Source organism: Cygnus olor, chromosome 14, assembly GCF_009769625.2.
Source record: "Cygnus olor isolate bCygOlo1 chromosome 14, bCygOlo1.pri.v2, whole genome shotgun sequence".
NCBI lineage: Eukaryota > Metazoa > Chordata > Aves > Anseriformes > Anatidae > Cygnus > Cygnus olor.
In genome coordinates, this window is record NC_049182.1 from 2,969,760 (window position 1) to 2,997,232 (window position 27,473).

A 27,473-nucleotide genomic window follows, 5' to 3' on the forward strand; every position below is an offset into this window, starting at 1 on the left:
AGGAAGTCCCCAGAAAGTATCTGGAACTAGGCCTACACACTCACAATATTTCTCTATTTTCTCTTACAAGCAAGCAGTGTAAAAAGATTCCTCTGTTTTGTTGCAGTCTACACTGCACCCAAACAATACTGAGCCCTCCATGAAAACAACAGCCACGTCAGTCTTTTCCAGATATGTCCAATAAAAAGTTTCAAGCATGAGCCTTAAGGTGGCAAAAAATTTGAATGTTTTGAACAAAATCAAATCAGAATTCAAATTAGGAGAAAGGAGAAGACTAACAGAAGTTAACACAAGTCACATACTGTTCATTTTCAGAATGGAAGCTTGGGCAATACACACAGTACCGAATTTCAAGTTATTCCTTTAATATTTAGAAAACTGGTTTTATTCTTAGCTTTTCAGATTTAAGTATTAGCACCTACATTGGAAATAACTCAAACTCAGTTTTACACTTGAAAAAGGCATGCTCAATCAATTAATTTATCCTATTTTCTTCTGTCTTTGAATGTTTCAGTAGAGCACCAAGAAGGAAGAGAGCAACATTTCAGTAACAAGCCAGCTCTGTTCTCAGCTACGTGACGCTGTAGGGCCAGCCATCTCCCTGGTATAGAACCCAGAATACCAGAACTTCCCAGCACACTTCAATCAACTCATTGTGGGGGTACTTCAGGCGGAAACTTGTATGCAGGTTTGTAAAACCTATCCAGCTACGTGTTAGTTTGTTAAACCAGAGCTGACCTGAGATGCAATTAGAATTTGACATTTTTCCATACTTAGTTCACAAGTTTATTATGAAAAACACTGCAGCTATGTCCTGCAGTAACATTGTTTTACAGAAAAAAACAGTTCTGTTCGAAGGAATTCACTATGCTTGGACAATTACAAGGGACAATATGGTAGGGCAAAGAGTGGGAAAGGGAACTGAGTGCAGACAAAAAAATCAATACAATTAAATTAAACAGTATTCCCTGAAAATAAAACAAACAAACAGTTTCAGAACAAATATGAGGCCTTGGTACTTATTTTAAAAATGTTCTTTAAGCTTCAATGATTGTTTGCTGCTACCCTTATCTACAGTCATGCTGAATAAAGCTATAGCTAAATGGAAAGTTAAATGTATTCACGAGGTGTTAATGTCTACATCTTATTATTTGCAGTCTCTCAGAGAAAGCAAAAGTAACTACAAATAGCGCTATGCCAGAAACTGGTTTCTTGACCAACAATGTTGCTTCAGCATGCAATGAACTGGTTCATTCTAAAGTGGTCACAGTTGTTGACGACAAGAGGCTTTGTATTTGAATATGGCACGTCTTTTGGTCCATGTGAAAACGAGTTTGAATGTTAAATATTTTCTGACACTTTGGAGTTACTGTTGCTCTTCCCGTTTTCTTTAGGTCAACATATGGTTCATGGCAATACTGTACAGGTCTAAAATCTCTTTACAGGAAGTAGTCTGGGGTGCGACGAGTAACATGCGGTTCACCTCTACGCGGTGCTGGGTCAAACTGCAAACTGAAAAGCATACAGAGTATTAATGGAACTGGAAGCATTCCTTCTACATTCAAATATCTTTTCTGAATTATAGTAGCAGTGGTCTTAAAGAAGGCAAGCCTTTTCAAGTTTTTCAACCAATTTAAGACTTCCAGAACAATTGTTTAACTTCTTCCACTCCTATTAATATGTAGTTATAACCCCCACATTTTAAACTTGACTTATGATTACTATCACATGGATTACTATTACAACGTACTGGAGAGAAATTAATCTTCGCTTTAATACTCAAACCGGTCAAACATTAGTGTATGTTTAGAAAATAAAAGCCTCCAGTAATTGTCAAAGAGGATTAATTTACACAATGCTTTATACAATTCTTCATTTATTAGTAAAGCTACTGTTAAGATAGTTAACTAAAAACTTCATCAAGTCAACATCCTAACATCTAAATAATTCCAAGATTCTTGCCTCTTGCCCTAGACTGACAGGTGTGTATTTCCTCAGGTACGACAGGGTACTACTTTCAGATTGCATAGCTCTGTAGTATTTCATTAAACCTCAGTTATATACAATGAACGCAGTCTCACTCTAATCTGGCAGACCAGATGTCAGCAACAACAGTTCCAGAATCACAGGCAACATCAATCTAGTTTTTAAACATACTTACAAGGAGTATTTTAGAGTATCATCAAGTTCCATAATCGCAGCCTGATTGCCACAACGGTAACAATAATTTGGAGCACTGAAAATTGTTACTACATTCCGATCATGGCACCAGTTGTATCCCTGGAGAGGAAAATAAATGTATTTATGAAAACCACGTTCGTTTGTTGCACCTCATATAACCATCTAACTACTAAACTGAAAGTTAGTGTGCAAAACCCTAGGTGGAACTTGTAGTGTCATTTTTAAACACGATTAAGGCTCAATCTTTATTTCTCAACAGAAAAAAGGATTTTTGGACTTTGTGCTATTTCTTTCTCGTAAGCATTAGCTAAGTGCATTAAAATAGCATGAATTCTCCACTGCACTAGTGTTAAAAAAACGTAAACAGCAATTTTGAACTACACAATCTATTCTGAATCTTAGTATTTTTAAACTTAAGCCTGGGTTCTGGTTTTGATGATCACAAGTTAACTTCCAGGGATAACTACAAACCAAGAACAAAAACACATGTTCATGGTAAGAAAGACAAATGCATCATTTTTTCAAAGCACACATTTGCATGCATTTTCTCATTGAGGGACTCAACATTTAGGTTCAAGAATGTTTTTATCTACACAGAAGTGCTACAATTAAAGTCCATTTTTGCAATGTTGCTGTAAATTTTTAGAAAGAAGCCCAAGAAAGCTTTGTTCCACTGTCTAATTTAGAAACTTACTTAGTAGCACACCAACACCGTCGAAATAGTTTCTGGAAGACTCTCAGCTGGATCAGCAGTTTTTGTCACAGCGGCACACGCACGCCCCAGATGCGCCGAGTGTGGTATCAGTGCACCAACTCCACAACCAACAGTTTAATCACACAGGCTGTATTGCTTACCTCCATTACCAACTGATGAGCTCTCGAAACCAACGTAAGGCCGTTAGCATGGTTAAAGGTTTCTGAAATATCCTGTCCAAACGTATAACCTGCGCCTCGAGGAGAAATTCCCCAGCCACCACGATCATCTGGATCTGACCATAGCAAGTCACACATTGGACCCTGTAAGAGATTTGGAAGGTATTTCACAAACCAAGAAAAAAAACCCTACACGCACACACCTGCACAACTTCCTGCAGCGTTGCTTTAAAACTTGGAAAAAAAGAAAATATAACAAACCTCACCTATCAACTGCAAAAGCTAGTGCAGTTTAAACTTGAAATGCTATCAATAAGTTAATCTGAATGAAGAATCTTCATAGAAATAATTCCTACCTCTGAGATCATTTAGTGGTACCTGCTGATATACTATGTAAACTGTTTCTTACTTTAGGTAAGAACATGCTGCTCAATTTCCCTTCAGAAAGCAGGTACAAGACAATAGGTGCTTTCAAACTGCTACATTGCTTTGAACTTCATTTTCTGTCTGTGCGTATATTCAAACATCCAACACACGGTGAATCACGAACCCCACCATGAGTTTAGGGAATTAATTTTCAGTACCTCATGGGGAACTTCCTGCAAGCGATCAAGTGCTCTGATGTGATCCAGTGTATCTATCGATGGAGAGAGGCCACCGTGTAGACAGAAAATCTGAAAGAGTTAGATGTGAGATTTATTTCATTTGCTTACATTAATTTCAGTACAACTATAATTGCCTAGTATAAAATACCAGGAAAAATCTGCAAGAGATTACTTGAAAGCCGAGAGCTGACAGAATACAGCGTTAAGAGCTCCCTTCACAGCCAGTAACATTTAACTTCACCAAATTTAAACATACCTGGCCATCCACCAAGGCAGTTAGAGGAAGGTAATCAAAAAGGTCTGTAAAGTACTTCCAAACATTTGCATTTCCATATTTTCTTAAACATTCATCATAGAAACCATATACTTGTGTGATTTGCCTGCTTTCATGGTTCCCTCGGAGAATTGTGATACGTTCACGGTAACGGACCTATAAACGTAATAGACAAATATTTCAGAGGCACATCTTCCAAAAAAACAGAATTTGCCTTCCCCCACCCCATGATATGCCAATAAAACAATAAGAAAAAAAACCTTTAAGATTCAATTACAATCTTAGAGTGAAAAAGGACTAATTAAGCCAGATCTTCAGCTGACAGATACTTTGAGATTAATTACAAGCTTTATCCACTGTTACTAGTGGACTTCACTTCACTACACTTGTGCATTAAGCTGGCATCTCTAAGCACATACTTAAATATTGCTACTTAGACAATTCGCAAAAATGCAGCACTCACTTTAGAAAAAGCTATACAGCCTTGCACCTAAACATTACGTTTTTCAGAAATATCCTTGAAAACTAATATAGGCAACATTTCAGTTTTCACACCTAAAAACCTATGTTGCATAATCGTAACAGATATTGGGTGTAGTCAGGATAGGGATCATACATGCTTCACTCAGACTTGTACGGCTGAGAAGAAAAGTTACCTTAAGAGCTACGAGCAATGTGACTGTTTCCACTGAATAATAGCCTCTGTCAACATAGTCCCCCATAAACAAATAATTTGTGTCTGGTGATTTGCCTCCAATTCTGAAGAGTTCCATGAGGTCGTGAAATTGTCCGTGGACATCTCCACAGACTGTGACCGGACATCGCACTTCTTGGACATTAGATTCTTTTGTCAAAATTTCTTTAGCCTATGAAACAAACAAAAAAAGAAGAGAAATTTTGAGATGAATTGTCCATGAACAGTCTTTTTATTCAAAGCATGCTCTACTTGCAACACTACCACCCACCCTCTTTATGAACTCACCTTTTCCGAGTCTGAAGTGTTTGGAATAAGAACTTATCTTTGCTTAAAAGTATATTTGGCTTTATGAAACACTATTTTGTTTTTTTCCCCCTCTCCCAGCATCAATTAGGTACTTCAGTTAGTTTCCAGCTTAAAAAAAACTCATACTTTCTATACAAGTGGTTCCATGAAGCACAACTGACTTTAGACCAACAATCCCCATTGCCGGAATTGACGTGCGCAATATTTGGAAAAGATAAGTCTACAATCATGCCAATGTCTAATTTCCAGCCCTTCAAAAGCCCGAACTCAGACACAGCCGAATCTGAGACTCGCCCAGGGAGGTGGACACGGCCAGCCGAAGCTCCAGGAGGGTTTTTGCTTCAGAGAGATGACCGTCTGCCACCCACGTACACCTAGCTTTGAACAGCGGATCACCTGCACCCAGAACAACTTGGAAGCGTGCACGAGTGTGCCCTTTATAAACCAAAGAGAAACAGGTTTTTGTTCTCTTCATTTTTTCCACAAAGTTGTGTGCACAGAAGTTGCTGACAAAGGCAATTCACATGAAGAAGCACAACCTAGAGACAGCATCAAAAAGGTGATTTGGAAATAACACAAGAACACTTCAGTTGTATCACCCATCACGCTGCCAGTTGTTACAGCTTTTCCTCAGAACACATGCCACACTAATTTTCTAAATCAAGATGGTATTAGAAATAAAAATAGTAACAAGTTTACTTGTCACCAATTACCAAGCCCTCTATGCCTTCCAAGCACCAACGTTGCTATTCAAAAAGGATCCGTTTTGTTTTTTACAACCAGGAAATGCCTGCTAAGCAAAGAAGTATTTTAAGACACTGTAGAAAAAATATCATCGTTTGAAGAACATGAGCTTTTGAAAGGTAGGAGAGAAAGATCTGAAGTTTAAATCTAAACTGGAGATTAAATATTGGGTGCTGACATGAACCAGACCCGTAAGGAACATGCTGCTGCGTCCAACTTTCCACTCTAGTCATGAAGCCACCAGCTGGACAGTGACTGACACCCCCAAAAATGGGCTCAGCGCTCCCGGGTATTATCCAGGCTAACCACCAGGGTAACCATTTCAGACACAAAAAGCGCCCACAACACGTGATGGACACGCAGGAAGATTTCATTCAATGCTGGGAAGAAATGCAAAATGCAATCACGGTTAAAGCACCCTGCACGACACTGAGCTTTAGCTATTAAAGCATGAGTAACTGAGTCAAATCACTCTGCAGACATATTTACACCAAAAGTCAATCTCATATGACAGTTTCCACTCATGCTGTGCCTAGTACTAAAGATAGGTCACTGCTGGCTTGTGGCAGATGCTAAAAGTGTAGATTTATTTTAAGATAGTCTGACTTAAGTTCATTTTAATGCAGTGACACTCACCGGATGTTTTGAAGGTGTTTTAACAGCCCGAGCCTCCCTAATACACTATTAGGCTCAGAAGCGTTAGCTATCGTACTTCTCCTTTTGACAGAGAAAGTTACAAATACCTATAGCACTTCTATGTAAAAAAAACCCTATAATTAGAATGCTTTCTACTGCTGTTTTTCTTAACAGACCGGGAGCACTGCACAAAGAACGCAACATCCATTTTTCATCAAAGCGATGAGATTTTTATGCTGACTGAAATTCAAATTGCATCGTTCTCAGCACTGGAGCTGTTGCTTCCTCAGTTTTTGCAATATTAAATCACTCATACGCACACAACCAAACACAGGTAAGTCGGACAGCTGCTCTGATGGAAAAAGTTTGTTCCAGGTCAACCCGCGAAACAGCCATCTCCATGTAAATCGTACGGTGAAGGAATGATGCTGCGGTAATTTAAATATTCTCATGTTCCTGAAACAGGCTTAACGAAACGCTGCCTTACGAACTGCTTAGCCCACTTCCAGTCTTATGTCCCACAGCATTAGCAGGGGCAAACACCGAACTGCTTCAGCAGTATACCTGTCTCTATAGAAGCGTTGAAAGTAACACCCTGAAAACAACCCTGAAAACAGGCACCAGCAAGTGGTCAGTTCCTACAAAAGGGTAAAACCCAAACTGTCCGAACACACCGTAACGTTACGAGAGCACACGTCGGTAAGACACCAACGCAATCGGATTTCACAACTCGGTGTGCACAAAGTTAAGCTATTACTAATACTACTTAAGTATCGGTGACTCCAGCTCTGTATCGGACCACGCACCAGCCCTGCAACCTCATCTGGCTTCACCCCCTCTATCGATCCTTTCCCCAGGACCTAGGGCGATGCCGCTCACCTCATTCCGCTCCCTGCCCGGAACGAGCCAGGCTCCCCCTGAGCAGCTCGCCCTCCAGTGAGGAAGCAGGGGAGCATTTCGGCAGCTTCAACACCGGGCTGGGTACTCCTCCTCCGTCCAACCTCCTGATGAGGGCGAAGCAGCGAACAGACAGACACACCTAACTCCTCGCACTTCAGAAACCCGGTGACCTATTGCCAAGGACAGCAGCGCAATCCTTCAGGGTATTTTGACACCAACGTTTTGAAACATTCAGGTTTCATCGCCTACCACTAGATAAACAATTATGCAACTCCGAAACTCGCCTTTTCTTGAACACTTATCAGTGCTTTTTTTTCCTAGGTATTTTTCATTTCTTAACAGTTTTTAATGGTAAGATAGCTCTGATTATTATTATTATTTTTGTCTACAATCGTCATAAGTGACCCTACACCACACAAAGGTTAATTTGTGGTATTCTACAGTCTAAAAAAAGACGTATCAGATGATGCTTTAGTTTATGTCAAAAGCATAGCACACCACAGTTGTTAAGACTCGTGACTTCAAAATCAACTTAACTATTTTTTCAGTACTACATACTCTCAGATTTCAAAATTAAAAGCATTCAAATGAATACAGGCTGAAAAGAGCCCATTATTTCAAGGTGATAGATACTAATTTTACAGCTAAGCACCAATAAAGTCTAATGCAGAAAATATACGCAGCTATGAGACACTGACAATTGCACAAAGAAAAAAAATCCCAGAAGGAAAATCCATCATAACCAGTTGCTGACACGAAAAGCCCTGTGCTATACTTAGAAACCATCTCAAAGTTCAAACAATAAGCACATAGCCAATACACTTCACCTTAGTCATAATGACTGAAGTTCATTTATACTTGGTATTTGAACTACCTGCTTACTCAAACTTTTTCTGAGAAAAAAGGCAACTTGTACAATTCAAAACCACCCAGAAGACAACAAGACTGTAACCAGTATTGGTTTGAAGGCACAAGAAAAAAATAAATTTGCACTAATGAACGCAAGCATTACAGGATGAAAACAAAGCTTCCTATTTGAGGATTAAAATATTCCTGGACTGCTGCACATCTTCTAAATGCAAGGATGAACAGTGAAGCACTGTTTTGTTGACTTTGTTTACGAAGCACATCTCATATGTAAAGAAAACAAACAACTGTTCTTAAAACAAAAAAGACTAGCTTCATTGCTTTAGGAGTGCACGATTCAAGTAACCTCTGCATTTTATTTCCAGATCTGCAGAATTCTATCTAATGAAAGGTAGGAGTTACCTGCAGAGGTATCTCCGACTTCCCTTGTTCTCAGCCCAGATTTTTATCCAAAACAGCACAGATTAAGGCTCAGAGCCAAGTGCCTTAAGGGCTGTCATCCAGCCACTCTCAGCTCGCTCTATGCTGAGGACAAGTTTGCCTGATGAGCAGAATCCATCAACCACCTTACCTCTCAGAATTCGTTCTCCTAAATTCACCCGTACCCAAATCCCACTGTGTTTCCAGAACACACGATGTGTTTCTTTTTACTCCTACTCTTTTCTTAGATCATCAACTTCTAGCAGAAGCTCTGATAGCTCAAACCAACGATCTATGCTGAGGAACTGCGGGGCACATAAAAAAAGCAGGAAACATCGCTGTGGCTTCACAGAACTGTAAAACAATGCTTGAAACTGCTGCGTAAGGCTGACTCAGTGCTATAAAGCATTTATCAAAAGATTATCACTGACTTTGTAAAGGAAATATAGCCATTATTTTAATTATACGACACAGCTCCAGTCTGTAATACCTCGTTCTTGGAAGCCCAGAGCTCACACCTGCAAACCACCGTGCTGTCTAGTAAAGCCCGCGTGGAGAGGCATCTGCTGTAACCAAGACAAAATTATATCGGTAGTTACCACAAAGATATTTTGATGAGATCGAAGGCTTCAACCACACCCATAATTTCCTGCTGTCAAGATGCACAGGAAGTGACTAAAGGGCCAACGATCAGCTAATTGGGATGAAGGCTGGTTTGAGCTGGCCAGCATCATTGCTTGGACCTGGAATCTCTTTCAGGCAAAGTCACCCATTACAGTCAGCAAGTCTTCTGTAAAGACATTTGTGTTTCCTTCCCCAACCCCACCCCCTACTTGCAGGGCAAAGAGGATGCTCAGCCCAAAGGGGGCTCGCTGTTAGAGCAAAAGGTGTTTGCTTTCACCGCCTGGCTTTAACGCAAGTAGAGAAATCAGGTCTCTAACGTCACTCTTGTGGGGATGGTAAGACAGCAGTCAGATGGCATGACACAAATGGGACCTGCTTTATTCTGAACTGCAGAATCCGCTAAGGAGTTCAATGTGAATGTGTAAGTAGGAATCGAAGTAAAACACAAAGCTCCCCATTGACATTTAACTACTTACTAGTCCAAAGCAAGTAAAACCAGGACTCCCATCCAACACAGGCGTCGCAACAGCAGCAAAATACTCTTCTCCCAGGACTGAAGCAGATGACATCCCCACCTACTTTCTCTTTGGTTTCGGCAGTAGCACCGATGCCACCATTTCCGACATTCACTGCAAGCAATGCCAAAGGCTTGGAGCTCGGTGAAGGCAACACAGCGTGCCTGACCGAAGGGTCACGGCGCAGCTCATGGCAACGTGTCACGATGTGACCGCTATTTGTAGCCCTTCATTTGCTCGGGACTCAGCAAACAGAGCTAACAACTGAACTCGGAAGTTGTATTCAAACCCAAAGTGTACAAAATGAAAGTACAGTGGCCTGTATATCAGTAGATACATCAATGGCCATTTGTCAGTGAACCACGAACAGGCAGTTAACTGACCCCCAAAACACGAAATGTGCTCAGCTTCACGTTCCACAGAACACAGCAAAGCATCCTTCGCCACGCCGCAGCGGTACGGCTACCCTACTCTTTCAGGGATTTCTATTTGGTTAGAAGAGAGACCGATTACACACAAGATGTTGGCCAACGAAAAGAATAACCCTAATGGCAGAAATGCATGTAAGAGTGAACAAGACGACCTGCCTTCTCCTGTAAATTCCAGAAGGTCTATTAAAAGAAGCACACAAGCAGTAAACTGCTAAATGATTCTATTTCTTTGTATTGCAAAGCAACGACTGACACTGTTTACAGCCTTGATATTCCCCTCAACTTCAATTTGGAAAAGTCATTAGTAGTCTTCCATAGGTAAGGATATCTGAAAAGAATGCTCTTTCCTTTGGAAAGGGATTCGGGAGAAGAAAAGGGCAAGTGCTATTTAGGTATCAATAGTGGACAAGCCCAATAGAAAATGAGGACAGGAAAGGTGCTCCTCCAAAAGAATTCAATGTCATCATTTTGCATCATTTAAGAAATCTTTGTGTCCTTCACTTTGAATTTAAAAGTCTAAGAAAAAAATCTTTAAAAATGTCCTGGAGGCCAAACAAACTGAGAAAACCAGACGCCTTCCTGTCTACGCCGGAGTTCCAAGTAACAGAGCAGCAGCACTAACGCACACAGCTGACCACTTACGGAGAGATGGTCTTCAGTCCTGTCCACGCAAGCAAGCTGAATTCATTTCATATCATTCAAGCTGTTTTAAGAAGAAATAGACTGAAGCTATTCCCAAACTAGCTACGCCTGATACATGAAGCTAACCCAGCAGATGGTAAACTCGAAAGGTTTTTATTTTTACTTTTTTAAAAACTCTTCTGCTCAAATCACCACGCCAAGCTGTGGTTGTAGTTACATTCAAAGTACGTTCAGAATACTGGCTGGAAGGCTCAGGTAGGCATAACCGAGCATTCCTACTTCAAAACCCATGAGCAAGGATAAGGATGCACCACCTGTATTGGAAGGTATTTTCCATACACTCTGCTGAAATGGAGGACCTGACTAGCAAGCAGTTGAGCTCCAGTATTTACTCTTTAGCCAGGAATAAACTACCTGGTTTTTTTCCAGCTTAACATACTGCCTAAAGAAAGAAGTCTGGAGCAACAACTGTGTTATTGAACGTAGGTGTAGTGTTTAAGGGTCCCTAGGTGAGAAGGGAAATTTAATCACTGCTCCTCCGAGCCTCTTAGCACAGCTGTTTGTACAAGGCCTCCCTAACTCACGCCAGACAAAGCCAGACAGGTTAGGTTATTACGCTGTTTAAGGCAGCCCGGATGACTAACTGAGGATGGCTAGGGAGCAATCTCAGAGCAGCACTGTCATCAGCTCTGAGGAGGCAACAGCTTCACCACAGGTAGATCTGGAAGGGGACATCAATCTACAGCCTCAGCCACGTCGTTAGCCTTTCACTGGTACAGCCTCAAGTAGGAACTTGCTCTGACTTACAAACGCTCGCTTCTGTTTTCTTAAGCTATGCCCCAAATGACTTTTAGAACAAGAAAATACCTTTTGCTCTTATTTGATTACAGTGGGTATTGTGAGTTAAAACAAATCAAAAAATTACTAATGCCAGCACAACTCAGTTTTACAGAATTTCATAAAATAGAATAAAGAAAGCTGTTGAAGGCAGAGGAATTGGCATACACAAGACTAAATTCTCACACACGCCCTGAGTGTTACAACCAGAACTAGGTGAGAAGGCTGGCAAGGTTGACACCTCAAATGCCTTTTGTGTGAAGGGACATTTTCCATTTCATATTACAAACCATCACAGGAACAAGCACTGGGAGTGCAAGGACTTTTTTTTTGTGGAAGCGTTTCACAAAAATCTAAAACACAGTTATTAAAATGTCACAAAGAGCTTTTCACTTGCAACTGTTCAAAGATGGATCATCATTAATGGCTCTATCCCCAGGTATATTCAATGAGGTAGTAAGAAAGGAATCCTAAACCACGTCCTGGTCTCCCACAGCCCCCTCATGCCATGAGCAGTTTCTTTTTTTGGTGAATCCACAAGCCAATGCGGTAGCAAGGAGGAACTGAAATGTCCTGCCTTCCAGACCCCCACTCTTCTGCCAGGGATAGGGCTGCGGGGACACAGAACTCATCCTGCACAAAGCCCACCACATCAAACCTGTCGCTAGCCAAGAACTCTGTTAGGGCAGATTTTTTGGGCTCATCTATAGCAACTTCAGACAGGGACATCCATTTTTACAATAATCGCGGGCAGACTGACAGCCAGCTGCATGATGGTTACACGTAAAGTTTTGGGAACACAAGAGCTAGCCAATGCAGAAGGCCCGGCAAGTGCAGCGGGGGCAGTTTAGCCTCTTCACTTCTGGCAAACGCCAGGCAGCTAACACAGGTAACTCAACAACACAGAGGGACAGGGACACTGAAGAAGTGGGGTAGAGGTCTCAGAGCAGTAATACCTTCCAACACAGAAGTACGCTTTAAGGTTTGCCAGACCTATGCAATAGAAGAGCTGAACTTGGACTGCAGGTTTTTCTTTTGACCTGAAAGCTCCATCGGTAACATACTGACCTCCTGCAACTCGGGCACCTAAAGGAAGGAGCCCCAGCAGATCATACAGCTGCAGTGAGTACACGTTTGGTCTGTTCTCATCTGCAGCAAGTCTCGGCAAATCTAACTTGGAAGATGTGCTGCTAAACAAAGGTGGAAGTTCCGCAACAGGAAAAAAGTTAGAAAAATACACCATTGACAAGGCACGTACCAGAGACCAGTATGGCCCAGAAACATTTATACCATGAAATTAGCAATGGTGACAAATCAAATAGCAAATGTGAACAAGAATATTGTTACAGATCAAAAGCTGCAGGAGACAAGGCTTGAATCAAGGTTTCTGAAACAGTGTTCACCAGTATCAGCCCTTCATTCCCGTTAAAATTTTTAGATAGCAACACCGCCTATGCAGACGTATTTTACTAGTAACTGAAATGCAGAGAAAGAGAGCCCAGAGATTCTCCACAGCATACGATTGGCTCGTCTTTTTCTAAAAACTGGATGGAAGGTCAAAACCCACTCAGACTAGTATTTCCAGCAGAGAGACACTGATACTTCTCCCTCCACCTGCACTAGGTACACTCTGAAATAACCACTGGAGGCTCCAACCACAAATTCAACCTTTGTGCAATTTTAGCCTGCCACCCCACCTTCCTGAGCACTGTTCCACACCCCCACTGGGACCATTTCCCTCTTCCCTCACGAAGCATGGCTTTCCATACAGCACTCCAAAACAGCATTCTTTCATTCTAAATGGCCTGCGGAAAAAAGCCTCACCTGGCAATAAAGGACTTCCTTTCTCCTCTGTACAAAGACAGCACTCAAGAAACAATTCAGCGTTAACAGGGCAAGCGTGGCTGATGCCTGTCACATGGACTGCAGGATAAATAAATACTGGTACCAATTCCTCAAAGGTCACTTACCAAATACTTAACACACAATCTGTCTCTGATGTAACAAAATATATAGCATTTATTAAGGCTATGTAACTTAGCTGCCACTCAGAGGGTCACATTTTTTCAACTCCTCTGTGAAAGCAGCTATTATGGAAGGGTACAAGTTATTCCTAGAAGACATCTCTACCCAGTTAGCACCACCACCATCACCGAGGTAACCAGGCACGACACAGGATGCACCAAGAAAGTAACTGGGATGCTTGAATGGCCAGATGTAGTTACTATGCTGCGTTATATTGTGTTTGCAAATAGCTGTTAGGTTCTTTCGTTATCAATACTGAAACGCAACGGAGCCCTTAGGCTTAGCCCTATTAGATAGGCACCAGTCTGCACACACAAAGCCCCAGCAGATCCAGAAATACCAGTCAGGAAGATCATCTAATCAAATAGTATTATGGGGGAAAAACCTTGCAAGGATTTTTTTCCTTCCCTAACTAGTCCCAGCTACAGTGCCGTGCAGGATGACAGCGTGTACCTGCCAGGGTCTTCACCTGCCGTGCGGAACAGTAGCTGGACTTGACACTGTCCTTAACGCATTAAGCTCTTCATGGAAAATATAACCTTTGGGTGTGATTTCATACACGCAACTACTTACAACAATCAAAACATGAAGCACAACTCAGTAGCTGCTGAGAGTTGGTGCTGGAAGCCTGGAAACATGGTAACTGCTGTCCCTCAGCAGAAGGGCACAGAACTCAACAAATGCCCTGCTTCTGGGAGCACGGACACCCGCCGGAGGGGACAGAGAAGACAACGGAGAGCTTGGACTGCTGGGGACTACTTCCAATTCCTTGCGTCAGCGATCGTGTAGAACCTTACCTCGTACCAGCAGGAAGTCCCAGTAAATCCACCTGTAGTTATCAGCAACAAATCATCTTGCCTGAACACAAACAGCCACGCGGCTGTACTGCAAAGTGCTGACCGCAAACTGGTCAGAGAGGGAATTTCATCTCCAGCACAGTATCACGCTACCCGAAGAAATACTACCTTTGTTCTGGAGCTGGTTCAAATGCCAACTTGAGGCACTGCTGCTAAATGATATATTTCATGTAGATTTCTCTCCTGTTTTTGAGATCTCTTATCACAGCATAGGGTGGGCGCACACACAGCTTTCTGTAACCTAGTTCCCACAGATCCTTATCAAAATACATCATTCCTGCAGACCTAGTCACCTTTATCATTCCTTCCTTCAGCCCAAACAGAGTTTGCTGCTTCTATAGAGCCGACATGCCTTGTGATCCCTTGTCTTGGACTTATCAGAAATACTTCATGTTGGGCTATTTTTCCTCCCTAGTGTTAAGAATCTATTTTGGTGATAAGCATCATGCATTTACCCAGAAATAAAGCTTATTTCCATTCTTCATTAGGGAAAAATGAAAACTCCACCTCCCAACCTCACACAACCATGAGTAGGACTATAGTATCTTTTGAACAGAATTCCTAATGGCATGCCTACTTCTCACCTACCCAAAACACCCTGTAATTTCAGAGGGTTTTTTTTGGATATTTGTCATGTTTTTTCAGCTTATCATACCACCTCAAAAAATATCCATTCACACAGTATTCAGAATCCTGTACCAGCATCATTTTATAAACGATGGCAAATGGACTACTTACCTCCTCAAATTCATTCAAGGAAGAAGCTGGACCATTGTCATGAGACACACGTGAAAAATGAGCAGGCAGCTATACTGCTTCTTGCTGGCAACGCGATTTAAAAACACACAAGCCGTATCTAACGAATGTGATTTTAAGTTGCTGGTGGAATACTAGTCAACTAAAATCTGGACTCAAGTAGCACCCATTTAGCCAAAGGCACTCCATTTTATTTAGTAAGTTCATAGTCCTCTGGAAACAATTTGCTCCTAAAACAACACGCTGTAGTATTTGAAGGCACTATGCCAAACTTAAAATATCCTCATTTCTTCCTGTGGTAGGTACATAGACTTCTTTAGAGTCAAGTACGTCAATAACTTTCCACATTCCTTAATTTCTAGTTACCCCCCAAAATATTAATCTAGAAGCGTAAGAATACAAAAACTCCAGTAACCAAAAAAAAAAAATCCTCAGATACTAAATTTTAATCACATTCAGGATTAGAATCTTATTGGAAAACATACTTAGGTTTTGCTGCAGCTAGTATTTCCTGTAATTTCCAGGAGATGACCTACCCGGGGCTGATTTTAAGACCTTCCTGAGCACAAGCGGAGCGATCAGGGCAGCGTTCTGCCATCAAATCCCACCGCCCTTCACCAGCCACCACGAAAATTAACAGCTATGCACGCTGATCTGTTTCACAAAACCTCGGATTTTATTCCCAGAAACCAAGCCCCGGAGGTAACCCACCCTTCGGTTTCAGCTATAAATAACCCCGCGCTTATTTTTTATCCCGAAAACCAAAGCTGCGACGTTCGCGCAGCAGCTCGGCGCCCCTCGAGGCTCGCTATTTCTCCCCCCCAGCCTTCATTTCCACGGCAGCAGCCCTTCGCTTTCTAACCGCGGCCGCGCCAGGCCGGCACACCGCGCCGCTCGGGGCCCGAGGGGCCGGCACACGCCGACCCTTCACAGCCTCGGGGCCCGGGGCCGTGCCCGGGATGGCGGCGGCGGCGGCGCCCGGGGGTCTCCGCGGCCGCGGCGCCATTTTAGGAGGCGCTGCAAAGGCGGGAGGCGTGGCCAGGCCCCGAGCGCCGCGCAGCTGCCGCCGGGGACCGCGGCTCGGTCCCGGCTCCGGCTCCGTCCCCCCAGGGACCCCCCCCGGAGCCACCGGGAGCCGCCCGGGGAGCCCCGTCCCCGCTGCGGGCGCCTCATCCCGCGGTGCCCTCACCACGGCAGCGCCTCCCTGAGGGCCCCGTTGCCCCCCGCCGCCTCACGCCGCGCCTCGCCCCCCTCACCTTCTCGCAGAGGCTCTTCACCTGCCCCTCGGACAGCTGCTTGCACTCGTTGAGCTGCTCCACCCACTGGTCGAGCTCCTTGGTGAACACCTTCTCCTCCATCCCGCTCAGCCGCCGCCGACCGCCGCCGCCTCCTCCTCCTTTCTCCTGATGCTACTCCCCGCCTAGCTGCCGCTCTACCGCCCCGGAGCCCCCCCCCAGCGACCCAACGGCGGCCGGGCGCGGCCAGGCTGCGGTGGGGACGCGGAGCGGGAGCGGGGCCCTGCGCACGGCAGCGCTGCCGCTCGCTTCGCACCGCGGCGTGTAATGGCCGCCGCGCCTGACGTCACCGCCTCGGCTTCCACTACTCGGGGGGAGGGGGGGGGGGGGCGTCGCTGGAGGAGACCGCGCATGCGCAGCGCCGAGCCTGCGCGATGCCTGCGAGAGGCGGGGGCTGAGCCGCGCTGAGAGGGGCGTGCGCGTGCGCGATGCCGCGCGGCATTAATGGGGGCGGGGGGGTGAGGAGCTTCCCGCGCATGCGCGCACGGGGTGGTGGCAAGGGGCGGTTTCCCGCCCAGTGCCTGAGGGGACTTGGAGGGGGGGGGGGGTGACCCTGAGGGGGGGCGACTCTGCTCGGTTCCGCCCGGCCCTGAGGGGACACTGACGGGGCAGGGGGTTTGTGGAAGCTCCCCCCAGCCGGGCAGCCCGGACTCCGAACGCTGTGTCCTCCTGGGAGGCGGGGGCTGCTGGTGCCGGCTGCTCCCGGGGTGGGTGTCCTCAGTTTAATCGCGAAACTGAAGCGTTAAGGCGGTGCTGGTATTATGCTGCGTTTCTTGTCTTAAAAAACATAATGAAAGGGGTCTTGGGAAGCTCGTGTGTTTGTGGTAAGCATTTGGGAGAAAAAAACGAGCAAGGTTCGGTGGAAGCTTTCAGCAAAATAAAGGGTGCTAGTGGTGGGCCTCAGTTACCTCAGTGTATTCGGTCACTTGCTTACTGTCTAAAAGAGAAATATCGGTAAGAGACAAGTAATAGGTAAGGAAAAGCAGTGAAAGAAACATAAATCTATTAAGTGAAATGGACTACATTTTTTTATTGATTTGCATCCTTACTAATAGGGGTACTAGTTAATGAAATATTTCCCTAAAATATCTTCAAGAATGCATGGAATGATCAGCTTAAAAAGCATCAATAAAGTAGTTCAAACTTTGGACAAAATACACCCTGTTGAAATGCCCAAATCAACGAGGACTTTTCCCAGTTAATAAGTGTCCATTGTCTCTGTCAGGGTTTGCCTTGTAGGGACTCTAAATTGTTAAATTCTTTGCCTACTATTGAAGCGAGTTAACAAATAATGAGCAAAGGGGAAAGAATGCTTGCTTTCATAGATCGGTCTCGGTGTCTTGGTGTCATACTGGCCTAATAGGCACACTTGTTTGCACGCCCTACCTCAGGTGTTTCATTTTTTCCCAGAACATCGTATTGCTTACATAGGTTTGCATCTTCGGATGTTCTTAGTTTTGTATTTAAAGTAGTGGAAGGAAAAGTGTAATTTAAACTTGAACTGAAAAATTGCAAAATTACTTTGTGACACATCTTCCATAATACCCCTAAAATAACCTTGAACAAATAAAAGTGAAGAACATAAAGCAATAACATCATCTTTTATGTAACTCGCCAAGTTAAAGTTTATTTTCTTATAACTGTTGGCCTTCTGGCATAGTAAGGTGTCTTAAGACCATATTTAGCTTCATGTTTTCTGTAGAGATAGTGGAATTTGTGGTGAAACTCAAATGGATTCTCTGAATTCCTCCTGGTCTCAACCTTACTTATGTTCCTGACTGCAAAAACATACTAATTACTGCTATTTTTCTATTTACTTTCCACAACATTCAGAAGTATCTGAACCTACAATTTTGGTACTCTGTGCCTCGGTCTCAGGAGAAATAAATGTTTCAGCACCTTGTTAGAGGCTAACTGTGATCCAGAACAAGGTGTTTTCTGCTATCAGGTGGTCGCTTGAGGCTGACGGGAACATGTCCCTAGTCCCAGTCCCACCCTTACACTATTCCACTCCAGTTGCCGGCAAAAATGAGTGGTCAGAAGAGCTGACCTATTTCAAAGGGTATTTTTTCTGCATTGTATACTTGTCTGCTTCGTTATGTAGGTGTAGAAGTGTTTGAGCAGGCACAGATGTGTGGGGTCAGAATCACAGAAGGGGCCAGGCCAGAAGGGAGCTCTGGAGATGGTCTGTCTGTGGGTGCACTGGTGCTCAAAAAGGGGTCAGGGCTGCGTTGCCCACAGCAGGCTGTGCTTCTGGAGTAGGACAGAGGGAGAGGGAAGAAATAAAACCACCTCAGCAGCAGGAAACTATGAACTTGGCTTATTTCCTTATGGGACTACAACCAACGTCCTGTGACGTTTTATCTGATAGGTGTGGAGAAAGCACAGGTAACGTGGATGAGACGAGGTTCCTTACAGATAGCAATAATGGTCACTGCTGTCATTAAAGCACACACGATGGTTCCCAAACCTACCATAGGTTCACAGGAGCCTAGTGTTAGAGTGCTCACTGAAGAAAGGAACCTTTAATGTTTTAGAAGACTCAGATGTAGCTCCCAACTAACAACATAAACCCTGCGTTAGGAGGGGTGGGGGTTTCAGCACTCTGTGCTTGCAGCTGGAGCTGTGCCATTGACTGGAAGAGAATTCAGACAGCACAGGAACATTCTGCATTAATTATCTGGACATTTGCATAGAAGGGGAAAATTTTGGTTTCCATCTCTGTCCCAAACTTATCCTCACACTGTTTCGAGTAGCCTGGAAACTGTATTTCGATCAGAAGTCAGATCTCTTTCCTTCCCCCTACTTGAGAGTCACAATCAATAGTTCAGCGAATCGTGGTTGCTTCTCTCTTCTCTCTCTGATGGTTATCTGAGCCTTCAAAGGAAAGTGAAATAATGAAAGAATACCTGCTGCGTTGCACAAGCTGGGGGTTTGTCTGTACTTCAGATATACAGACAGATTAAACGGAACTGTGAGATGGCAGCAATAATACTTAGTGAGTGAATACATGCCAGGCGTGTGCGCGTGTGTGGTTTGTAGCTGAGGAGCGCTGCTGGGTGGGGTTGCCACGATGACTCAAGGATCGACCGTGCTGCTGTAGGCAGGCCTAGCGTTTGAGTCAGTGACAAGTGTTTCATATTTGTGGCATTTCTTAAAAAGGTTAACTATTCGAGCTGGCTGCGATTCTGTTGTAGGTTATTCAACTTTTTTTTTTTTTTTTTTTGCAAAACCATCTATAGTGCCAAGTCATTGTGTAACAGTCTGAAATCAGTCTCAGATTTGTTGACAGGTACGTTAGCAGTTGCAATCGTTTTGCCGGTTCCTGCGGTAACACCAACCTTTCCCTGGTAGTATACGAGAGCCAGGTGTTCAAACCGTGCCGATTTATGCTGCATGGCGTCATACAATAAGCGACCGCAGTGTCGCTGAGCCGTTGTAAGTAAGCAACACATACATTGGTTTTCTTCATATTTATCTCTCCGCGAATATTTAACTAGTTCTGTGTTATCTGCCAACGTATGCACAAAGTGCCTGTTGCTATGGTGTTCCAGTGCTAAATGCGGAATTAAAAGCCCATGCTATGCCATCGAAAGGTGGCAACTCGTAACGTTGGGGCTCACTTCTTGGATTAATGCTTTTTTTTTTTGTAAGCAAAGGGTGTAGCAGTTGATACTTCACTGTAGAAGTCAACTGCCTTTGTGGGCACTTTGTGGGCAAAGGGACTTTCCTGATCAAGGGAAGCCAGAAACGTACATTGTGTGTTCAGATACTGGCCACTTCCCGAGACAAAATACGGTAAGTTTTGTGTCTCGGCTGTCCCTTTAGGTTAGAGAAATCTTGTGGTTAGCAGAATGATTGCATAAGGTGGGAACTAGACAAAAAGCTATTTATGTCAGCTATTTGTGTTACGTCAGCGTGAGCAAATATTATTTCTGTATATTTGACTCATTCCAGAGTCCAGATAGCGCGTGACAAAATCAGTGACATCACTAATAGTACTAATACCAGAGGCCTTCTATTACCAGAGGCCTACTCACTCTAAAAGTTCCTTTAAACGCTTTCTGTAAAGGGAGGAATCTCATTATTAATCACCTCATATACCACAAAGCATACTGAAATTTGCTAGTTCAAAGTTCGCTCTGGTGTTGTACAGAAATCAGGAAGTTTATGGTCTTACTGAAAGAAGTTGTTACAAAGTGACTGCCAATTACATTTCCAAATCAATAAACGCAGATATGCCCTAGTCAAAAAAAGCTAGGGCAGGGGTGTTCATTCATAAAGTCTGGATTCTTGATATTTTGAAAAACTGAAGAAATTCCAGAGGATTGGTCACCTGCCAATATATATTTTCAGAACTAAAAAGTATAAAAGGGTGATATTTTAACATTAACAGTAAGTCAAAAAAAAAGTTGGTTCATTTAGAATAATTAAAAAAATAATAACAATCTAATGGTTTTACTAGCATATTTTTCATATCGTCGAATCACAGTATGGTTTGGGTTGGAAGGGACCTTAAAGATTTTGTCCTTAATTTTTCTTATCTCACCAATATGAGCGATCAGCAGTACCTGCCTGACATGCTTGGCTTTCAAACCAAAAAAATCTTTCAAATCCTGCATGTTTTAAGCAGAACAAAACTCTTGTCGCGCACTGCTGATGTTCTGTGTCCTGCTCTGTCCCGTCAGACAGGCACAGCACCGCCTGTCTGTGCTGCACGTGCCCATGCTCTTCCTCAGTTCTGTAAATGTGATGTGTCAACGTAACATTTTAAGATCTTGAGAGCTCTTTACAAATACTACCGCAGGCAGGACAAACGCCATCGCTGGTGTTGCCAGGTTGCCGAATACATGATTTCAGCCCCATTGAGGAAACAAACACCGAAGTTAAATGACTTGCCAAACGTGACAGAAGCATTTCGAGTCAAGAGAGTAGAGGCTGCAGTTCAATAAATACTTGGGGATGTGCTTAAATTCCTCCCCTTTAAACCAATGATGGAAACGTCTGTGAAACGTCCTGCTCAGCTTGTGCTAGAAGGCTTGGGGCTTGCTGGTGCCGGTGTCGTGCTCGGATCAGCGTAGCTCACATTACAAGTACTTTCTTTGGAAATGCTCTCCTTGTGTTCAGCGTTTTATTTCCATGAGGAATGTTTAGGCACACGGGCCCACAACAAATTATTAATACATACAACCAGTTGTCTTGGAGATAACATGAAACAAGCTTTAGGAATCTGAAAAATGAAGATCTTTTAAGAGGTGCTTTGCTTTTTTTTTTTTTTTAACCAATGTTGCGACATCTTAGTGAGGGACTGCACTGCTCGCTTTTGTGAAGTCTCAAACACAATGCAGTGTCTGATTTATAGGTAAAACCTCTGCAGGATGTATTTTATCTTCTTACCTTGGTGCACGGGCTTACAGCAAAATGTGGTAACTAATGCAAAAGCAGGCAGCTGGCTAGTGTAGCTGAGGAGGCTTCAGGTCTGTAATGAGGATTGTTTTCTTTGGAATCCTACAATCCTATTAAATGCCTGTGAGTCCAGGAGGACTGAGTTACCATACCTGCAGACCTAAGGGTATTAAGCCTGAACTCTCTGAGACTTTTTACCCACTGCTGTCATAACATTTCTGCTCTTTAACTGTGCCTGTGCAAAGTGCTGTTGCAATTCAGAAATACACAGTGCAGTTCAGCCAGCAGAAAGGACTCTAACCTCTTTTCTGTGATTATTTTCTTGACTGTCTTGTCCTGGAGCTCCTCTTACTCTTAAGACAGGCAACACCTAAGTGATATAGGCATTCGGTAGCATATTTATTTGAGTGAATGAGATTCTCTGTCTCTTATAGCCATTGCATTTTTTTGTCTTTTATTTTCCTTCAGATTTCTACTCTTCAGTTAATACTACATCACAGTTCCTGTCCTGTTGACCTTCATCAGGGCCAAGCAACTGGAGACTTAAGCTATAACAAGACTGCAAAAAAAAAAAAAAAGGACTGGAGCAAGAAGACGTGATGTATTCCTCTTTCACTTTCCTGCTAGGTAAATAGGTGTTTTCTTCATAGCACTGCCAGTATCTTGTAGAGAAGGAAGCATGAATCTTCCCAGTTGGGAAGAATTGTACCCATGACTTTTAGAAGCATGCTAATGTAATACCCATATTGTTTGGAGATACTACAGATGTCTTAAGTGACAGAACAGGTACATGTAACCTGCTAAAGATGCCTTGGTTAAACTACTGCCTTGCTGCCCAGCTCAGCATCAGTTCCCAAGCTCAGCTCCTAGCAGTGCCGTGCCCTGGCTGTTGCTTTAAATGCTTCCTCTGAATAGAGAGACTGAGGAGGGAAAATTTCTTTTGAAATCTATTTGTGTACGAGCTAAAGGACAAAGGAGAACTGTGATATATTCACTGCATAGGAACATTTATTCTTAGATCATGACTTTGTTTCACTGGGTTTAACAAGTGTATTATTAGTAATAGCTAGTTACAAATAATAACCTGACCTTATTTTTAACCTAATACTGAATCAGATTTCATTGCGATACAATAGATTCACTGCTGTGCTTCGTTCTTTGAATATTATCGTTCAGAATTCCAGTGCCTTCCATCTTAGGTGTTAAAAATAAGTGGCAAGTTGGATAATTACTATTGTTCCAAATCTCGTCGCAGCCTTACATAACAATGTTCTCACCAAAAACCTTACTTTAAGGGTGGAGTGGAAGAGCATGCTGTAGTAACCTGAAATTATTTGCACTACTGGAGCTGCATTATACAAAGCCTACGTCGAACTGTATCTCTTCTTTTTTGAGGCAAGTTCGAGGGCCAGTTTAATATTCATGAAAGCCAAGATGCACGGACTGACTCAGATTTGGCATTGTAAGATCATGTGTTGTCAGCACACCTCAGTCCTGAGCACAAGCATCCTTGGTAATCCAGGATTGCCCAAGCAGAAACTACTAGTCATGCCAACTCACTGCCAGTCAAAATATTTGTGAGTTTAACAACGGTAAATATATAAACATGCAAAATGAAATAACAATGGTGAATGACTTGGAAAGAGAATATCCCCAGGTGGCTGGAGCTACGCTTGATAAACCTGAGCTTCCTCATTAGTAACGCTGCATTCTTAGCCTGTTGTGTCTCCAGGTTTCCTAGCTGAGACTAGTTACCCTTCTAGCCCTGAGCTGGGCCACCTTCCTCTGCCTTTCCTCATCATTTCCATGAAATTCCTGTGACTTGGGAAGGATAAAAAATGGAAAGTGGCACTGGTGAATCCTGAGAGCAAAAAATCTCTCTCTTCAGCTGCAACAAACTCTCCAGTTCCCCCCGTGATCACAGTAACAACAAACCCTGATCTCTTCTACTTGAACAATGCATTTTGTTTGTTTCATCCCGTTTCTTTGCTTGCTATGATCTCCATCCTTGGTTGATGTTTTGTATTCCATCAAAGCTAGCATAGTTCATCTCCACTATGCTTTTACCTGTGTGTAACTTCCTTTCTTCCCCTTTTTCAGCCTCAGTTTTTTAAATTTAGCCAAGTAATCCACAGCACCTCATAAGGTCTGGAAACACCACTCTAATCTGAGAAGCTTTTCTCCCTGAAGTTGTGTGTAATGACAGTAAATAATACATCATTACAAAAATCTCTCAATTGACGAAAGAACACGAATTGACTGTGAATTGCCCTGTTAATCTCACTGGCAGATGGTAATGCCAAAACTCTTGGCATTTCAGCTGGAACTGGAATCTTAGTGACAGAACATCCAGCTTTTTATTTGATATATGTAGCATTAGTGGTAACTGTTGAGTACATTCGCTAACAAAATAACACCCTCCTCTTGTTAGCCTCAGAGTACACATGTCCAGTAGGTTTTATGGCATGTCTGTTGTACAGATGCTGCACACATGCAGCTGTTGGAAGCCCAAGCCAACAAATCCTGGAAGCTTACAAGCCTAAAAGCTGGCCTGGGCTGCCCAAGTTCATGCTGCGCTTGAGCTGTGTTGGCTGAATAACTAACTGAATTTCCCTCATAGGCAGCAAGTGCATCCAAAAGCCGTCATTCTTACGTTCAAAGGCAGAAGCTAGTACTAACTGTACTTGCTACCGTGGTACACAGAGATACACCCTCTGGAGTGCGTATCTAGCACAAGCATAATGCTAATTTGTGCGCTTCACTGGTGTGGTTTTCCTCCTCGGATTACAAACTGAAAAGATCAATGAAATTATGGCTGTTATTTTCATTGGAAGAATAATTGCTCCGTAATTAAATAACAATATCAGGTGTGTTATCAGAGAGGAGAACTGGTTTCGGAAAACTGTCATTATCTTGAGCAATTAAGTTTTTTCAATTCCGTAATGAATGTACATGCAGGGTCTGTTACAATTGTGTTTGAACTCAGTTGCACAGGACGAGAGAGAGAAATGTGCCACCTTCTCTAAGGGTATCTTTCCTTCACAGAATCAGTGGCCCAGTGCCTTGGACACTGCACAGGAAGTGTAATTTTGATTTCTATTTTACTCTCAAAAATAATCTTTCAAATATCTGTCTGACCTTCCTCAGAACAATGTTTATTTCAGAAACACCACCTTCCAGGGCACCAAAATTACAATATAAACGAGTCTCAACAGCATACCGGTGTTTAATCTACCAGCCCTGTGTTGCAGCTGATTCTAGGTGAAGTCCCTCAATGTACCTTTTCATAAGCTGCCCTCTCTGTCCTGACTGTAGTTACACTTCCCTTAAATAATGGCCTATATTACAAGGGAAAATAATTCATACTCGTACTTCTAGTAGTCAAAACAACTTCATTGGTACAGCTACTGCTGTTCTAACTTTTTGGCAGTGTTCCACTGGAGACAGTAGGCAAATGTACCAAAATCTACCAGGAGTTACTCATGTATAGATAATATACTGAGTGAAAGAATTCCACAATAAAGGTGTGTACGTTGCAGTAGCCTTGAGATAGGGCTGTCTTCTTTCAAAACAAGTTCTTCTGGTTTTATGTGACTATTTAATACACTTCTGTCTTCAAGAAAATAACTCTTGCTCGTAGTCTGTACTGTGAAACCAGTATAGCAGGAGGCACCACGGGCTGGTGCACAGCCCAGGAGACGGGAGATATCTTTTGTATCTGCTGAAAAGATTTTCAACTCTCACTTCCCTGTCTGTGAAGTGTTACAGATACTATTACAGATTTTGCTAGTTGAGCAGTTTTGTTTAGTTTTGCTTTTAACTGAAATGCACTTTCTTCAAAATATAAGGTATCTTTAACAGGCAAGTCGTAAGTATTAGGTGAACAAACACGTTTTCTTATGACTGTAAATGATACAAGCGAACAAGCTTCTGGGCAGCACCACTGAATGCAAATGCTTGCCTTTTGTTCATACGTTTTAAATGTAAATGCTTTCTACATTATCATCCAAAAGAAAAAAAATATATATACATACATATTCCTTTTAGAGAGGAAAGACTATGATGTTAAAAAAAAAAAAAGGGGCAGAGTGTCTGTAACATGTCTTTTTATTTACTGTATTTCTGTGCCTTCTTTTGCCCCAAAAGATTCTGCAGTGTTTGATGGCTTGCAGGCACAAAGATAAATTCAGTCATCCTAAAAAACTTCTACATCTAAAATGAAAAGAGAACCACAATAAGATTTTTAGGTTCAAGAGTGACTAACCATTTATCCACTTTAAACTACCAATGCATATATTTAAAGTAGGAATGCTACCAGCAAGGCATAGGTTACCGTCGAGTGAAACCACGTATGCACAGGTGCTAGCAGTCAGAGTATAACACTTACCTGTGTATCCAAATCCATTCGAGTCTTCTTTTTGTGATGAGATTGTGAATTGTACTTTTTTTGTGTTTGTAATTAAGGGGTGGAACAGATGGCAAAGAATTAAAGAGCTGCAGCCATTAAATTAACATAGAGAATGTTTCCACATTATAATTTAATATAATAGGATTTTGCTTCAGTGAAATAAAACTATAGAGTCTGGTGCTTGGGAATGTTTTCTATATGAGAAGCTTCACTGCTAAAAGATTTCACTGAGTCATGCTAAGAGTCTCTGCCAAATATCAATCATATGACCAACCCAGTTGAAAAGGGTGTTTCTTCATGCCAATATATTTCACATGCCACCCTAAAGTGAGCCTTTTTTTGACAATACACCTGTGGATTTTATGTAACACCAAAGGGGCACGCTGCAGCCTGACTGCATATGTTTGAGAAAGAGTAGATATTAACAGGCAGAAGCTAACTGGTCTGGTATTAAGAATCGTGTAAAAAATTTTTTTTTTTAAAAAGAGGAGTTGGGTTTGATGTGATTTCAAAGGTAGAGTTAAGGCAGACAATCCAAATCAAACATTGATGCTAACAGAAATCGATGAATGTTTTACCAGTTCCAGGAATCAAGATGCTACTCTCTGGATGGCAATCAATTTCAAAAGTTCAAGTCAAGAAAGTTTTTCATTTCAGTTGAGACAGGATTTTTAATTACCCTACGTAAGAAAGAAAATCTGAAAGCAGAGGCATAAATTTTATAAGCAACAGTGGACACTCGTAGGTTTTCCTAAATCTCAGAAAATATTTATACTTGGATATAAATATTTGAGTGAAACTTGTCTTAGCTACGTTTTTGGGAATCATGTATTTCTTTCTGAAATGCTTTTTTAAACCATGGAAAGCTACAGCAAATGTTTTGTACTAGCGATTCTTTAGTAAGCTCCAGCTGCGGATGCGTAGCATCTCCCACGCAGCTCCGCCATGGTTAGCAATCAATACATTGTCTTCTGCATAAAAAGGCTGGTCCTCTGATAATCAGACAGTGGGACAGGGATGAAATCACTATGGAAAATAGCACTGGAAAGAGCACAAAGACTCTCAGTGGGCCACAGTGTCTCTGCTGCAACCCTTCCTGCCACTAAAATACACTACAGATTAACCTGCCTCGGTGACTACTGAATAAGAAAGGCACAAGCACACATGCCATAGG

The 27,473-nt window shown here is 42.7% G+C and overlaps 2 protein-coding genes across 2 annotated transcripts in view; one reads left to right on the forward strand and one right to left on the reverse strand.

Annotated features, from left to right (window-relative positions):
- Positions 1-773: 773 nt before the first annotated feature.
- On the reverse strand, positions 774-16,837 carry PPP2CA (protein phosphatase 2 catalytic subunit alpha). The gene is made up of 7 exons (XM_040573999.1): positions 16,447-16,837; positions 4,590-4,799; positions 3,916-4,089; positions 3,639-3,728; positions 3,037-3,198; positions 2,162-2,280; positions 774-1,512 (listed from the first exon to the last, which is right to left on the reverse strand). The coding sequence occupies exons 1-7, from the start codon at positions 16,546-16,548 to the stop codon at positions 1,440-1,442; spliced, it is 930 nt and encodes a 309-aa protein (XP_040429933.1). The 5' UTR covers positions 16,549-16,837; the 3' UTR covers positions 774-1,439.
- Positions 16,838-17,047: 210 nt separating this feature from the next.
- The window catches only part of UBE2B (ubiquitin conjugating enzyme E2 B), a 33,630-nt gene continuing 23,204 nt past the window's right edge, over positions 17,048-27,473 (forward strand). The window contains exons 1-2 of the mRNA XM_040574004.1: positions 17,048-17,192; positions 22,360-22,518. The gene's annotated coding sequence lies outside the window, so the exon portion shown is untranslated. The remainder of the gene's footprint in view (positions 17,193-22,359; positions 22,519-27,473) is intronic.